General features: G+C 39.9%; 1 protein-coding gene across 4 annotated transcripts in view; it reads left to right on the forward strand.

Annotated features, from left to right (window-relative positions):
• LOC117271902 (uncharacterized) overlaps positions 1-17,645 on the forward strand; it is a 46,359-nt gene extending 28,714 nt beyond the window's left edge. For all 4 annotated transcript variants that reach the window (XM_033650439.2, XM_033650438.2, XM_033650436.2 and 1 more), the window contains 3 exons: positions 3,194-3,661; positions 5,094-6,625; positions 9,763-17,645. In XM_033650439.2, coding sequence (XP_033506330.1) covers positions 3,194-3,661; positions 5,094-6,625; positions 9,763-9,810 — 2,048 coding nt within the window. In that variant the 3' untranslated portion in view covers positions 9,811-17,645. The remainder of the gene's footprint in view (positions 1-3,193; positions 3,662-5,093; positions 6,626-9,762) is intronic.
• The last annotated feature ends 552 nt before the right edge of the window (positions 17,646-18,197 follow it).

Below are 18,197 nucleotides of genomic sequence, written 5' to 3' on the forward strand. Positions count from 1 at the left end.
ATAGGAGCTTTTCTGTGATCATTGGTGACCTCCACTCATCACATGCATCTCTCCCTTGTGGGGTGCCACAAGGATCTATTCTTGGCCCTATCCTATTTTCATTGTATTTGCTACCTCTGGGATCAATAATAACAAAACACAATCTGTCTTTCCATCTTTATGCAGATGATTTACAGATTTATTTGCCGATGAAACCCAATGAAAGTACTGCATTTCATAAGTTAATGGATTGTATAAGTGACGTAAAGCAGTGGCTGGCACAAAACTTTCTGCACCTGAATGACAACAAAACTGAATGTACAGTCAGGTCCATAAATATTTGGACATTGACACAATTTTCAGCATTCCAGCTCGTTACAACACCACAATGGATTTGAAATGAAACAATCAAGATGTGCTTTAAGTGCAGACTCTGAGCTTTAATTTGAGGATATTTACATCCAAATCAGGTGAACGGTGTAGGAATTACAACACATTTTATATGTGCCTTCCACCTTTTTAAGGGACCAAAAGTAATTGGACAAACTAACATAATCATAAATCAAATTGTCACTTCTTAATACTTTGTTGCAAATCCTTTGCAGTCAATGACAGCCTGAAGTCTCAAACCCATGGACATCACCAGACGCTGGGTTTCGTCTCTGGTGATGCTCTGCCAGGCCTCTGCTGCAGCTGTCTTCAGTTCCTGCTTGTTCTTTGGGCATTTTCCTTTCAGTTTTGTCTTCAGCAAGTGAAATGCATGTTCAATTGGATTCAGGTCAGGTGATTGACTTGGCCATTGCAAAACATTCCACTTCTTTGCCTTTAAAAACTCTTTGGTTGCTTTCGCAGTATGCTTCGGGTCATTGTCCATCTGCATTGTGAAGCACCGTCCAATGAGTTTTGAAGCATTTGTCTGAATATGAGCAGATAATATTGCCCGAAACACTTCAGAATTCATTCTGCTGCTTTTGTCAGCAGTCACATCATCAATAAATATAAGAGATCCAGTTCCACTGGCAGCCATACATGCCCACGCCATTACACTACCACCACCATGCTTCACTGATGAGGTGGTATGCTTTGGATCTTGAGCAGTTCCTTCCCTTCTCCATACTTTTCTCTTTCCATCATTCTGGTACAAGTTGATCTTTGTCTCATCTGTCCATAAGATGTTGTTCCAGAACTGTACAGGCTCTTTTAGATGTTTCTTGGCAAACTCTAATCTGGCCTTCCTGTTTTTGAGGCTCACCAATGGTTTACACCTTGTGGTGAAACCTCTGTATTTCCTCTGGTGAAGTCGTCTCTTAATTGTTGACTTGGACACAGATACACCCACCTCCTGGAGAGTTTTCTTGATCTGGCCAACTGTTGGGAAGGGGTTTTTCTTGACGAGGGAGAGGATTCGTCTGTCATCCACCACACTTGTTTTCCGTGGTCTTCCAGGTATTTTGGTGTTGCTGAGCTCACCAGTGCGTTCTCTCTTTTTAAGAATGTACCAAACAGTTTATTTGGCCACACCTAATGTTTTTGCTATCTCTCTGATGGGTTTGTTTTGATTTTTCAGCCTAATGATGGCTTGCTTCATTGATAGTGACAGCTCTTTGGACTTCATATTGAGAGATGACCTCACCAGATTCCAAATGAATATACCACACTTGAAATGAACTCTAGGCCTTTTATCTGCTCCTTGTAAGTGAAATAACGAGGGAATAACACACACCTGGCCATGGAACAGCTGAGTAGCCAATTGTCCAATTACTTTTGGTCCCTTAAAAAGGTGGAAGGCACATATACAATGTGTTGTAATTCCTACACCGTTCACCTGATTTGGATGTAAATACCCTCAAATTAAAGCTCAGAGTCTGCACTTAAAGCACATCTTGATTGTTTCATTTCAAATCCATTGTGGTGTTGTACAGAGCTGGAATGCTGAAACTTGTCAGTGTCCAAATATTTATGGACCTGACTGTATTTTGTTTGGCACTTCACCTATGTCGGATGTTAGTGCAACAACTTGTAGCACTCTGACCCCCTTTTTTAAACCACGTGTAAAAAATCTTGGTGTAACATTTGACAGTGGTTTAAAATTCGATAAACAGATTAGTTCTGTTGTTAGAACGAGCTTTTTCCAGCTCCGTCTCTTGGCCAAAGTGCAGCCTTTTCTCAATTGGCAGGACCTTGAGAAGGCAATTCATGCATTCATCAGCTCAAGATTAGATTACTGTAATGCCCTTTATGTAGGCCTCAGCCAGTCTACCCTTTCACGACTTCAACTTGTACAGAATGCTGCGGCCTGATCTTTAACAAACAGACGTGAACACATCACTCCTGTGCTGTCATCACTCCACTGGCTTCCAGTTCGTTGTAGGATAAATTTTAAACTTCTGTTGTTTGTTTTTAATGCCATTAACAGCCTGGTTCCTCCCTACCTGTCAGAGATTTTAACTGTCTGCGATAGTGGCAGGGCCCTGCGTTCATCTGGTCAGCTTCTTTTAGAAGTCCCAAGGTCACGATACAAAAAATGGGGTGACCGCTCTTTCACTGTTGCTGCTCCAAGATTGTGGAACAAGCTACCCCCTGACATTCGTACCACTACTGATCTTGGCCTTTTTAAATCTAAGCTGAAGACCTACCTTTTTAGAATGGCTTTTAATTCTGACTAGGACTATCCTTTTTTTAGGTTTATTTATTCTGTTTTAATGTATTTCATCTATGTTGAAAGGCTTTTAATACCCAGTAGCACTGTCGCACTTTCCATTGTTTTTTTTTCTTTTATGTATTATTTTATTTTTTTATTTATTTATTTATTTTTTTTTTCATTGTTATTTGACACTGTTAAGCACTTTAGGTACCTTTGGGTTTTGTAAAGGGCTATAGAAATAAATGTTGATTGATTGATTGATTGATTGATTGATTGACCTGCCCTGATCAGGATTTGAGTCGCCAAACTCCGTAGCCTTAACCGCTGAGCTATCCAGCTGTAGCTTAATGTTTTTAATTCATTGTGGTATTGTTGCTTTTACTGAAGGACTACTTCCTCTACTTTTGGTTTCAGGGTTTTTGTCTGCTGTTGACACAGCTTTTACTTTTTACTTTTTATCTATTGTTAGAAAATTCTTGTGTCATAGTGCCTGGTTTCAGCTTTTCTTGACATTACATTACATTTTAACTGATGTGTCACTAACTTTTTTTGAACACTTTTGTTTGCCAGGTGGATTCGCTTCAGACCCTTTCAAAGGCAGCGACCCCTTTGCATCAGATATTTTGTTCCCAGAGGCGAACGCTGGCACTGATGAGGGGGCAGGGATTGTCGGTGATGAGGCGGACACTAGCCTGTCCTGTGCTGAAAACAAAGCCTCAACAGGAACTCAGTGCTTTGAGTCCGAATTCCCGGATGAAGACAGCGACATAGAAATTAGCTACAGCAGAGAGGACCTGGACGCCATCGCTGTGGTTGATGAATCTTGCGGGTTTAAACCCATTCAGAGCTCGTCAGAGGAGCTTGGGCCGCAGCCCATCCACGGCTGGAGGTCCCAGGGTCAGTATTCTATAGAATCAGACCCTAATGGGTACGAGCTGGACCTTGGCGCTGTCTCTCCTCCCTCTGACATAGAAGAACAGAGTCTCGGATCTCTTGCTGGAGAGACTACCACTGAGGCAACAGCAGGACTGGAACAAGGTAATTTATACTTAAGTTCATGCACACTCACTCAGTGGTACTGTTATTTTAAGTGTGTGGGTTGGTGCTACAATTCATGTTTCATGATTTCCTGCTATGGTGTAAAGGGTAATTGTTCAACACTTTGTGTTGCTAAGAGCCAAATTTCACACATAATGAATTAGGGGGTGGGGATGATCCATGTAACTGATGATGCACTTTCAAGTAATCAAAGCTTCTCTTTTATTATGGAAAAAATATTAAAACACAGCTTGTGACCTGTGGACTTATATAGTCTTTAAGCCTCACCCCATTGATAAAACTTTACTTTTAGTCCCTAAGTAGTCTCAGTCTTACATTTACATACACATGCATAATTCCTGTTTACTGTATTCTCACTAAACAGCCTTTGGGCCAACTGACCAACTTCTCCTGTCTCACCCCTTTTCTTTCCTGTCTCTGTATATTCATGAAGTAGAGTCAAAATGCATAAAACTCAGGACAAGAACAAATTTTTCGATCAAGTTTAAAGTTTGTCACTAGAGAGGTATTTTCACATTCCTCTACTGAAGGGGGCATGGTCAGTGCACTTTCCTACAATCTGAGATTTAAATGTACCCTGGGAAAGCTTGATTAGGTACATCACAAATTTGAATGCTAATCTTTGTCTATGCAAATACAAGCTAAAAACCTGAAACCTCCAGCACAGAGCAGAGCTATTACATGCAAAATAAAAATCTCAGCCAGACAAAATATAGGCTATCCTTCTAGAAACTTTAATATGTGACCGTTGGTATGTAATTAAAATAAATGTATTATCTAGTGATACAGAAGCTAAGCAATGTACTGCTTTGACAGGGCCCCAGCAAAATGTATTTTAGCTGACTAAAAAAATAAATATCATTCTAAGTGTACACTATATTGGAATATTTGCTCAACTTCACCTTAAACACTAACCAATCAAGGGCGCTGTGGCCAGCAACTCCAGTGTCCTGGTAGGTGAAATTACTGATTTTGTCAGTGGAGTCTGGTGACTTCTATGTAACAGCTTCAATTCCCCATTAGAAAAGGCTGTCTACAAGGTAAAGCAGTGAAAATATTCTAAATACAGCATACACTTAAACTAACAAATTTAGGCAGCATTTGCTCAGCGCTGTTTGATTTTATATAAATGATGTGGGGGTTTTCTGCCTGAAAATTATGGTAAATAAATACTGTGATTCACTCTATATTCTAAATCATATGTCCTTGAACACTGACCTCTTTCTGTTTCAAACATTTATTAGTTTGAGCTACTTTGATCCTCTTCATATACTACTCTTAAATGGTTGACTGTTGTCTCAAGTCATCATGGTGTAATTTCAACAAGTTTTATTTCATTGCTTTTCAGGTTCTCTAATAGTCTTGCCCCTGATAGTTCTAGCCTTGACCCCTCATTGTTTTCTTCTCCTAGGTCTGAAGTCTGGTTCAGCTCAGGCTGTGACTGAGCTCGGTGAACAAGTCCTTTTGGAACCAGATTTGACAGGCAACACAGAGCAAAATCTGTCCCATTATGTTACCTCCAGTCAGGGGGCAGAATGGGCTGGCCACAGTGAAGAGGAACCCAAAAACCCTGCTACTCCCCAAAACTCCCTAGACTCTCAGAACCTCTTCATCCAGCCAGACTCAGATCACAGCAGAGAGCTTAGCTTTGAGTTGAGCTATGAACCAACTAGTCAGTCTTCCTTTGACCCATATGGTTTTAAACTCAGTCCAGAACATTCTAGTCACACCCTCTTAGACCCTGATGAGGCTGAACTGAGCCCAGAACCCCCTGAAAATGATCTGACCTTTGACCCTGAGCCCACCTCCTCTCAACCAGACCAACTAAACTTTGATCGCTATGGATTTGACATCACCTCCTCCCAAATGGTACGGGACTCTGACCCTTATGGCTTTAAGCTCAGCCCTGAGGAAGAAAACCAAGAGGTACTGGACTTTGGTGGCCATAATAAGCAGGAGGCAATGGACCTTTGTTCTTATGACAACAACAAGCAAGAAGTACCCTCTAACTATAGCAACCAGGAAGTACTGGAACCTCATACCCATGAAAACCAAGAAGTGCTTGAACATTGTAGCCACAATAACCAGGAACTGCTGGATTTGTGTAACAATGGAAACCAAGAAGTGCTGGAACCTTTTAGGCTTGACAACGCAGGGTTAGTTAGCCATCAAAACCAGGAACTCCTGGATCTCTGTAGTCATGACAACCAGGAAGTGGTAGAACCCTATCGCAATATCACCAATGAGGAACTACTTGAACCTTGTAACTATGATAACCAAGAAGTGCTGGAACCTTGTAGCCATGGCAATCGGAAACCGCTGGATTTCTCCGATCCTGAAAATCAGGAAGTGCTGGATTTAGATAGCCATGGTAACCAAGACTTGCTGGATTTTGGTAGCAAAGAAAATCAGGAAGTTCTAGTTTCAGGTAACCATGGCAACCAGGAATTCCTGGATCTCAGTAGCAGTGAAAATCAGGAATTGGTAGACTTAGGTAGCCATGACAACCAGGAGGTGCTGGACTTGTTAAGTAAGGAAGTTCTCCCCGAAGCAAACAATAACCAGTGCATTGTGGAACCAGAGCTTGATGTCAGTCCCACCAATAACAGCTCAGACAGTGATGTGGCATCAGAGGACCTGCTGGGACTTGAACTCAGTAACACTGGTATCTGCACTACCAACAAAACAAACACCAGTACTGCCGACACCCTCAACATGGCCGTCAGTAACATGCCTGCCAACCAGGACATTGCACCATCCAATGCTCCCACTGGTCACAGCTTGTTAGAAGGTGATCTGGGTTCAGTATTCGGGGCTGGAGGATACATTGGTTGTCCTGATGTAGCGGACGATCTAGAGCCTCTGGAGAGAAGGAAGCCAAACCCAGTAGCAGAGCCAGCACAATCAGTCAAACCAGTTAGGCCTCCTCGGCCCTCGCTCAGGGTGAGTTGGTAACCACACATATGCAACTTACATATAGTAATCTTTAGTTTATAGGTCCACTTGGTTCTTAGTATCCAAGAGCAAACCTTGGACCAAGTCAGACCACTTCCAGACTATATAAATTCTCATGGTTTTGATAGGGTCCTGTTGTGAGTGGTTCTGGATTTTGGGTGTTTTAATCCAGAGGTTTACAACCTTTTTGATATGTAGTGCCATTTAATTATTTTCTTGTTAATCAGTTTGCTACATTAATTCAAAGTCAATCCCTCGCTGCTCAAAATGCTCCATAAAAACTTTGGATACGTCCTTACCTTTTGTTGTTTAAGGCATTGGTTTTAAGCAGCAGAGCTCCTCCCAGTCAAATCACAGTCAAATGACTGCCAAACGTGGTACGCCATTCATATCCACACTCTCACTGAGTGCAATGCTAAATACCATGGCTTCTTTTACACCACCTGCCTGGCTCCGCTGTCAGGATGTTCACTTGCCTACCATACTTGATAGAACACATTTAATGGTACATTTGGCAAAATTTTTAAGACATAGAGTACGGAGCACACTGCATGGTCCTTCTGAAAAGCAAAACCCAACTCTTACCCCCAATTTCCACATACTCCGTTTGCGCCGCGCTACGCAGCGCCGTGGATCTGGAGCGACGGACAGCATGCACCTTCGCCTACTGGATGCGTTTCTGGAGCGCCACGCCGTATAGCAGAGCTGCAAGCTCACACATGGAAACTGCGAAATCATGCGATAAGAAACACCATTCACTCCCAAAACTCTTGCAATTTCACACTAGGTCTTCTCCTTTCGGTTTGTATCCTTATCCTTGTATCCTCGTCCACCTTTCTTCGGACCCTTGCACTGACTGACAACTTGTGCAACAGGATGTGACGTGATTTTTAAAAGATTGAGAGTTTACAATTTACCGGATGCTGTGTGCGTTCCGTTTCCGGTTTGGTGCGATCTGAGCTTCATGGCTTGATGTGCAATGGGCACGCAGTCACTGAAAAATAGACTGGCGCGTATCTCCGACGAAGTGGAGAGCCGTGGCACTTCTGGGACGCTCCAGGGACGCTGCATGGCGCTCACTGTGGAAATGAAGCTATTCACTAGAATGGGAACGTTTCTGCTATGCACTGCACTGCGCTGCCCAGCACAGACGGAGTATGTGGAAATTGGGGTTTATATCCACGAGGGCTGAAAGGCCAATACCTTTACTTTAGCCTTTTTAGTTAGCTGGCCTGCCATCGTCTACCAAGCCCGCTCTGGTAGGACTATTGTTGTTCCTACCCATATTCTGCAAAGAAGGCAATGAGTACTAGCCGGCCAGAAGCACAGTAGTGCAGGTCTTTGCAGAGAGTGTGTGGCTGTGATAACAATGGCTGTGAACGAGGTAATTTGGCATGCAAATGAGAGGGCACTCACTTGTTCACTTATTGCTAGTGTGCCATGGGTTAAGCTACAGTGTGCTAGCAGTGGCAAGCTTGCCTACGGTTGCTGACCCCTGCTTTAGTCTATTTGGATTGGGTCAGTCTTTGTTTGTGCCCCTCTTTTGTCGAATCCCTGTCTATTTTTTCTTTTCTGATTAATTTTTGCACATCAGGTTTGGGTAGGTTCTCCATAAAGCCTCCAAACCTCCAGTAGTGTCTCCATTATATTAGTCTCTATATACAGACTCTACATTCAGTGAATGTAGAGTCTGTAGGCAAACCCCGGAGATATTGCCTCCGAAAGAAGAGCGGAAGAGCCCCGGTTTCCGGTTGTAGGCTGTTTGTAGTCTGCATGATATTGAGCAATCATGTTTGAGCCGGCTGCAGTTGTTGCCAGGTTAAATGGTTTGTGCGATGAACTAACGAGGCGGAATATAATTGGCATCACTGCTAACTCTGAATCCATCGCAATGGTTCAGCATATTTACTTATATAAACGGAAGTCGGAAACGGAAATTTGCTTCCTCCGCCCAAATCAAACCGGAATGCCAAAAAATCAGGGGTCTGCCCCCAGAGGCTGTATCGCCATCTGCTGGAAGTCAGACGCCGAATACAGCCGATGGGTTCCGAGAATGCCATTATATAGACTGTCCATTAGAAAGCATAAGTTTCAGCTGTAACATGATCAGCTCAGTACATATGTTGGTCACAATTCCTGAAAAAAAAAAAATTTTAGTGGATGTTTATAAAATATTTATGCATGTTATGTGTTAATGTTAAAGAAAACAACATATTGGCGAGTTTACAAAAGAAAAAGCTGGCAGTGTGGCCTGTGGGATGGCAAAATCAGGTAGTTGGTCCACCAAATGGGTCCACACTAAAATATCTCTTTCGAGATGACATTTTATACAAACATTCACTGTCCCTTGAGGATAACATCTCATGACTTGAGTGATTTCCTGACTTTTGCTCTAGCGCCACCAGCAGGTTGACATTCTTGGTTTCTCAGCAACATTGGATTGATGTTACATCTAGTGTCATCAAAAAGTTTCCCAAACTTTGGTACCTACCTAGGTTTATGAACTGCGATTATAGTAGATATCATAATGTAATTCAAAATAATATTATAATACATGTGTAATCCCTATCAATTGCAGGTGTTCTTTGTGTGTAATGCTAATTTGCAATTGTTAGCATGCTTACAAGCTAAATAAAGATGGTGAATATGGTTGTCATTGTCAATGTGAGCATGTTAGCATGAAGTTTAAATCCACATTGAAAAATAGTAGAAGCCACTTCTCCCATACATCACTGTGATTGGCTCAGCTCCTGAAAACTTATGAGATGAGTAATATGTCTTGTTTAAAGGTGGATTAATAGTCACCAACGCCTTTACATTATGTAAATTCCACCTTACCCAAACAACCCTTCTGCATTAGTGCACCTTACCTGTAAAAATCATACTTACTGGAGATGGCTTAGACAAAAGCATCAGCTAAATGAATGTATTGTACTGTAAAAGTGTACTTTGATATGCCCTCATTGACCTTTTGCATAAAAGAATGTTTTGCAGGTTTTTGCGATGGTTGAATAGACATCCATTTTTCCAGACAACAAATAGCTTAACAACTGTATCTGTAAAATATCATGGCATAACACAGCATATTTGAAATCATCCTCATTTGTCTTTTATCTGTGTTTTAGGCCAAAGAGAAGGCTCAGTCCCAGACTCAGGGCATTGACCTGAAGTGATCTCTTACCAACTATCGCTCATGTGGGGGTTACCATGTCAGCAAGGCTCCCATGACAACAACGGCAACAAAAGAGTTGAAGTGGATGAGGAGAGAAGTAAGAGGTCGGGCGACCCTTTGTATCCCCCTTTGTGGATACAAAGGGGGATGGAGTGAAGGAGGGCTGATTCAGTAGACAGGAGGGAGAGATCATTCTGCTGTTCTTTATTGCAATAACCCTAGTTTCAAATGTTTTCATGTTGCAAAGGGACAAATTGAAGTCAGCATGGAAAGATGAGAAGTAGGCAAGATGTAAAAACTAACAAACTGACTTCAGAAGATTTAATGATTACCATTAGGAAAACCTGATTGGCTTGAAACAAGTCAAGGCAGGAAACAGCTGTATAAAAATGAGCAACTTCCTTTGAGGTCAGTCTTATTCCCTAGTCTTATAACCCTAAATGATGGTTGTCAGTCAGTCATAAGGGTTGAGATTATCTGTTATTTATTTACAGTATCAGCTGCCAACTCACTCCTGTGTCCTCTGAGTCTCTTAGTTAAGATCCCCATCCTCTGCAGATTGGCAGTTTTGAAGGGGTAATTAGTCCACAGAAAAAATAATCTCTCCTATGTTGATTTGAGCTTTAGTGTTGGAGCATGTGTAAGTGGACTTTGTGTGACTTTGTCACATAGATAAAATGTATATAAATTATACTTATACTCAGCTATTGTGGTTTTCAGATTATCTAGTCAATTAGTAGTTTTAGGTCTAAGTTGGATGAGAGCTGTATAAAGAGTTTGGTCAGGTTGTACAGTGAATGCATATCTATACCATCACCATGGTAAGATGTCCAGTGTTTTTTAGTCATCGGTTACTTTGAGGTACTCCTGAAAGAGTACCATAACAGCAGGCTTAAAAGCAGTGTTTCACTGCCATCTCTGGCTCAGAGTTGCAAGCCTGTTTCACCTCTGAGCATGTGGTCCAAAGTGTGCTTTGTTGCATCTGTAGACACATTAACAGGGATGTCATGGCATCCTGCAGTACACCTGCACATCACTGCCCAAAGGTGAGAAGTTAAACCACTGGAGGTCAGCAACAAAAGATTTTCATGAGGCGTTAAGTTACTCTTTAAAGCATTTTAGCTTCTGAAGTTCATACATGAACATTATAATCAGTAGCACTAAACGAATGGACCATTCCTGAAAACTGTCAGCATTAAATGGCCTCTACACTGCATTTTACCATGTCAGTGTCCCATTTCCATATGCTATACTAATACTTCACAGTAAAGACTATGCACTAATGATGACTGTGCACCATTTTGGTAGTTAGTCTGTAAGACATTGATTACCTTAATTGTTTGCTACTAACACAAAAGGACAGGTGTGAAAGGCACAAACCGATATAACACTGCAACTCTCAAAGACTACTGCCAATTACAAAGAATAAAACAAAACAGGGTGCAAAAAATGGAAAACAAATTTAGACGATGTGTTTTCTGAGCTGCCACTGGAGTCTTCACATCACTGTCTGCAGTTTTGTTCAGAGACATCAAGCTATTATGTTGCGTTGTGGGGCAAGAATGTCCATCTACACAACAGTCAGACCATTAGAAAAACAATTTATTCATGTTTAGTATTTATTTTACTTTGATAAGTGTGACCACACTAAAGCGCAGGTAGAATTAGCGGTAACTATAGCTAATATGTATTCATATACCAAAAAAAGACAGAAATGCTGCGGATTAAAAACAGTGTCTCTGTTACAGTTTGTCCACCAAAGAGCACTGTAAAATGTCCCACTTACTATTTATTTGATCCCCATCAAATATGTGATTTAAATTACGCATTCATATAAAAACAAAATATGGCATTTGGATCATTTTTTAAACTCTCAAACATTAATTTTGGAACCGATCTCAAAAATCCATTGTCAATTGGGCTACAGTACTTAGTATATATTAATTGTCATAGTTAACTATTTTTGCAGTTGGGACTCAGTGACTATGTTTACATGTGCAAAATATTGAAGTTGTTGCTTTTATTCCTAAAAATACAATATTCCCAATAAGGTCTTTACATGACTAATGAAAATGAATATTCCACAAATGTTTACATGCAGCCATGCATACTCTGATTAACATGTCCTAACATGTCGTTTATAATGTCAAAATATGGAAAAGTTGAACAGCTGGAGCTGCTTCTGCCATTTTGTTTCTTTGCTTAAATATAGGATTTTTTTCAAAGTTTTCAATTGGTGGTGGATTTGTTGGGATGTGTGAGCACAGCCTTCCTTTTGTTTTTCCTTCAACCACCTTGAAAAGTTGGGCGTTGTGATAGTTGCATATACTCAACAACCTTTTCTTTTGGGCATGTATCTCTACACAAGCATTCAAACGGTTGCTAGTAAGTTTGTGTACAACACACAGAGCTGGCCATGTGTCCACAAATTGTTAAAACAATGAAGCTCTTACGCTCCGAGAAGAGGACGAGATCAGCCACCATATAACAGGGACAGTAAATGATTGTTATAGCCATGTTATGCCATTCTTATAGTTTATAAAGTGCTGCTGACGTGTATGTTATGTGTCACACTCGAGGCAATCTCTGTTTATAATGGGCTACAAACTGCAGTAAAACCCCATTTGAGACGCATGTTCTGAATGCACTGTATACATGTAGAAAGAAAGCTCCTAAAACCTAAACTAATACTGGCATATCCCACATGTCATACTTGGAAATTGCTAAAGGCCTAATTCTGAATATCCAATGGAATATGCTTTTTACATGATTCATGTCAAATACAGACAATTGTCAAATTCAGAATAAAAGTGGAATTTTAGTGCGCATATAAACATAGTCACTAAATCAATTTGTCTCACATTATTCACCAACAGGAAATCATACAAGATTTTATGGAATGCCACAGTCAGTGACACTTTGTTCTGGAGCTGATACACTACTTTCCTGTTTCAGTTGTGAGAAGCTTGTTATTTTCCTTTGTACATTGCATTTTAGGTTGATCATTTACATCAACAGTATACTCAAAAAACAAGATGATTTAGTGAGCCTAATGACACCTTTGAGCATATTTACAGTAATTTAGTGTGAACGTGCTATATACTCTAAACCTGCATAGGTTAGTATGAAGTATGGAACTGGGACACAGCTAGAAAAGGTCAGCAGGTCGGATCTGGCACAAAGTAAGGGCACATTTCACCCAGTGGAAATGTACCAAAAGCTTTCCTAAGGCCCAGACGCACCAAACTGACATCAAAGAACTAGTGATGGCAAAAGCTGATTGTTGCGTTGCCTCACATGGGCTGTGTTCTCGGCCAAAAAGTTGAATGTGAACGCACTGCAAGGACTACAGCCAGTGGCCAACCAGCATGTACGTTCTGCACCTGGGTGGGAGGAAATAACTCTCCATAGCAGCAGGCAGCGGTAGTCTGTATTCGTCATTCAAAAAGGGAAATCGAAAGACAAACAGGACTGACTCAAGACGCTACTTAGCCAGTTAGCACATTAACAACACAACCAGGTGTTAAAAGAACAAATGATATTTACCATGTGCTAGTGAACAATACCGCAAACAATTATGAACCGTTTCTGCTAAAGCGCTCAATGGCTGAAGAAATAATCTTACCTAATATAACAGGTTTGTTTGGATCTCACCCCCTTTTGACTTGAGCTCTTTTTTTACTTTCCTCCCTTCTGCTTCTCTTCTTGTGCGCTGAGCTGAACTGCCAATCAGAGTGATTTTTCTCACCGCCCGGTTCTGCCATCTCTGTTTCATCATGCTGAATCAGCCTAAAAAAATCTGACAAGGGCCAACGAGGGCCAATGGTACAAGACACGCTGCAAAAACTAGGACAGGAGTCGAACCGTCGGCTTGGTGTGTCAGGGCCCTTGCAGGCAAGGAAGTTCTGATAGGCCAGCGAGAAAATCACTTACAACATGTTTACCCTCATCAAACCAAAGACATCAGAGAGGGGGAATGAGCAAAGATAGAAATGGGCTCTATGGTAAATGTAGTCCTAACTGCTTTGCCACCATATACTCAGTTTTGGCTGCTGCTGAAGACTGCAATGTCCAATCTATCCGTCAATGTATGGCTCTGGGTGAGGAGAGTAGTTAATCGTGATGGTTTAATGGTGTTGTATCATATAGTAAAATATTTTCTGTCATTCTTTTGTTAAACCTGCAATAAGTGTTTGGTTTTTTTTTGCCACTTTAGAACAGAAACAATTTATGAACACGATATTGAGGCATCATTACCTTTTTAGCTGATATGATTAACAGAGGGAAATATCTGTCTCTTTAGCTGCTAAATGCTCCGCTATGTTCACCAGTAACTGTGTCTGCCTGCTGTTTGAAGCTATGAGAGTAGTGCGAGTGAACCAGAACAGTTAAGTTGCAGCTGGACAGTGAAAGAATGAACTGAAACTCACGATAAAGCTGTTTCTGCTTGCTGTAAGAAACAGTCCACAACTACTGTGTAACCAATACATTTTATCCTTTGGGCTGCAAAGCACTGTACATTCAATATACCATGTAACCAGTTCGTACAGATACAGTGACATATACATATATAGAATTATGCTTATATAAGATGAAGGATGTGAATATTGGTGTGTCCTATGCACATGATGAATATACAGTATAACCCAGATGACAGTCTACTTTCACACTGGATCAGACTCAGTAGGCTCTGAAGAAACATTAAAGTTAACATTAAGTTTCCGTTCACACCTACCTCATTACTACTTTGCCATGATTGCATGACAGCACTGTGAATCCTGTAAGAGCAAACATTCTGTGATTTTTGACACTTTATAAACATGTACAGTCAGGACGATGCTAACTCATGTACACATTGTATAACCAAGACATAAATGTATGAGAGGGCTCAGTGAGATAGAGCTGACATTGTGCTGGCTTTACAGGAAGAAGAAATGAGTTTGTAACAGTAAATCAAGGGCAGAACATTGGTTACAGGGTCACAATGAAACAGGACGTCTTAGGGGTCCTCCTCCAGAAAAACAAAGTTGCAATTTCAGTCCCATTGTCTGCATTTCTACATACATTTGTTGACCACGGTAACCAAAACAAAATCCGGGAAATAAGTAAGTTGGTCATCATACTAAATTCTGCCACAATATGCTAAATATGCCCCTCCTATGTGGCATTTTTGGGGGTATATCAGAGGAAAATCATCAGCTCAAATGACCCTTCGCTAAGCTCCACCCTTTGTAATGGTCCATCAAGCTGTCAGAGTTAGTATAGAGTCAACACTGTAACTAACTGCACTCCCTAAGGAAATATTTAATTAATACATCATTTTTTGGGAAAATGTAAACAGATTTCAGAGAGAAGCAGACAGAAAGGTCTACAATATGTGTCTGGAGGGTATAGAGAGGGTAAAAAATTACTCTGTAAAATTCACTCAGCAGCAAAAACAGGTTAAACATAATAAGAAAGTTAGAAGCTAAAGCCTAACTATGTTACTAACTATGTAAAAGTGAACCACCAAATCACTGGCAATCAAGACAGAGGACAGCGAATAAAAAGGGAAACTATTCCAATATTCAACCACCTGTGTGTCATCACAGTGTGTGCAGATGAAAGGTGCTTGGTTTTGGAAACCTACAGTATGCCGCCACCGGCAGGCAGGTCGGGGAGCTCCGTGGGCAGCTAAACATCTGCACACACTGCAACGACGCAGGGGGTTGAATATTGGAAATATCACCCTGTAGGTCTTTCTTCATTGTTATGATAATTAAAACATAAAAGCAGCATGTGTATACATTCAGTGGGCTATACCTTCAGTAGCTAGCTAGACAATCCTACACTTTTCATTGTTTGATTTTTTGTTTTTGAACGGGGAAGAAACATAAATCTCCTTCCAACCTCTCCAGGTAATGAGTATCATTAACACTAAGGGTGGAGGGAAACTGATACAGCATAGTATCACGATATTTTTGTGTGACAATATTGTATCATCACACAGTGACAAGTATCAATTTTTTATTATATGAATTATTAATATTACAAATACAAATTATTTTAACTTATTTTATTTTATGTTTATTTTAATACCACTGTATTATTGTTGATGAGGGGAAGTGTGATTGTTGTTTTTTATTAGCTGCTGGACAGTTGAATTTCCCCTCAGGGATGAATTAAGATCTTTCTATTCTATTCTAAACTTTAGGAAGCCTACTTTGATAATATAATCTGTTGCTTTTTCAGTCCACTAGATACATTTAGATGCAAAACAGTGGTTGAGGTGAGATGAACAGACTGAAAACTTGATGTTATTAGATACTACAGATGTTTACAAAGTTTTCCTATGGGATCATTATTTGTAGTTGAAAACAGGTAATATATCGCAATATGTTTTATCGCCCCAGGCACATTATTTAGCATGAAACCCACAAAAAAAGCCCTAAAATAAAGGAAATCTGACACAATTGCATGAAAGTCTATGGAGCCGTGTTGTTGTCGGACCTTTGTTAGAGCTGGCTGATGCCACGATATGATTGGCCAGTCTGTGTTGTAGGGACGGGACTTAACAAAGGGTCAATTCACATTCTCAGCCAGCATCTGACAGCTGGCCAAACAATAACATACTGAGCACGATTTACGTGGTTAAAAAAAATATACGACATTGAAAGTGGGAGGGGCACAACCTGGAACCCAGCGGTTTCTTTCAAAAGAGGCTACTTGTTGCTGTTCTTAGCTCTTGTGCCAAAGGTTGTTGAATATGTTTAATATTTTGTGTGATACAGAGATCATATCCTTCTAGGAATTTGTTTGGTTGGCAACAGGAGGACGTTGTTAAAAAAAAATTACAAAATTCCTCTAACACAACTTACAATAATAAAATACTGTTCTTGTGCACAATACTAATATTGAATGCATAATTTACATTATTAGAGCCATAAAATGGTGAGAGCTGTATGTGTCTCATGTCTACAGAGAAATGTTTCTGTCATTGGAATTTTTTTTTGCACTCTCTGCTTGTTTCTGCTTTATTCTATTTTAAATGTATTCACTCACTATTTAACAATATCTGTCCATAATGAGGACCAAATGATATCACTTAGCAAGAAATATTTGATTGTTTTCAGTACTTAAGAGAACTGTACAAAGAATTTAAGAACATTTCACAATTTTCTGCCTAGAGTTTACTCTTAAAGCACGAGAGAAATATACAAGTGTTCCAAATCTGAGTTGAGTGAAATCTACCTTCCACACTCCAAAGCTAAGACACGTTTCTGACTGATAACTGCAATCTGTTTCCTTCTTCTTAAAATGTTAAAATATATCACTGTACATAGGCACATGTAGCACAATAAACATCTCATCCTGTTCACTGTAACAAAAAAAAGGACATGACCAGGTTGTTTATTATTTACAGTTGAATTATGTATTATTGCTGACATACTTATTTATTTTTTCTATTGACTCATTTTTGTATTAATTTATGTACAGGCTGTTATTATAATATATGTTACATGATGAAGACATGGAGATGAGGAGAACATTATTTGAAGGAGTTGTCAGAGCAGTGATATTAAGAGAGATTCAGAGAGGATAAAGTTGCTTCTGGAGCTTTTCATCGATTCATTTTCATTGCAGTGTGTGTGCGTGTGTTTTCTATAATGTATGCTCTAAGCCATGGTTGAGTGAAATGATATTCAAACAAACTTCTGTGTTTTACCATGGTGAAGCCATGGTATTCTTGTTATGATAATACATTAATGTGTGATATTGTATATGTATGTGTTGCTGTCTAAATGTGAGATTCTGTGTTGGAAAAAAATAAGAAATAAAACTCATCTATAATTCCAACAGGTGAGTCAGGTTTGTCATTAAGAGACCATAGAATGCTGCTGGTTTACAGTTCATTTTTCACTTTATAATTAGTGGCACATGCTGTTTATCCACAGACTGGTCAGAGGAGTTAATACTTGAGCTTTTTATCAGATTATGTCAAAATCATCCAAAACATGCCTTGGTGAGTTTAGTTTATTAGGATCCCCATTAGCTGCAGCAAATGATGCCGCTATTCTACCTGGGGTCCAACACATGCATACAATTACATAACAATGCATCATTGTAACATAAAAAAAAAAAAATAAATTAAATTAAAATCCAAACAAACAAAAAGAAACAGTAAACCAAAACACACTTCACAGACAGTACAGTTATTCAATATTGTAAATTATATGTGGCCCTTCAGTCACCATTTCACTTAATGTTCCCAACACATTTCCAAATCATATATTTCTCCATCTACAATCCGTATATAAATATTACAAATTGCATTATACTGTATATTATACTATAAACCATGTTGTAAATTAGATTACACATTATGATATAACCATACTGTATATCATA

The sequence above is a fragment of the Epinephelus lanceolatus genome, chromosome 12 (assembly GCF_041903045.1).
Source record: "Epinephelus lanceolatus isolate andai-2023 chromosome 12, ASM4190304v1, whole genome shotgun sequence".
NCBI lineage: Eukaryota > Metazoa > Chordata > Actinopteri > Perciformes > Serranidae > Epinephelus > Epinephelus lanceolatus.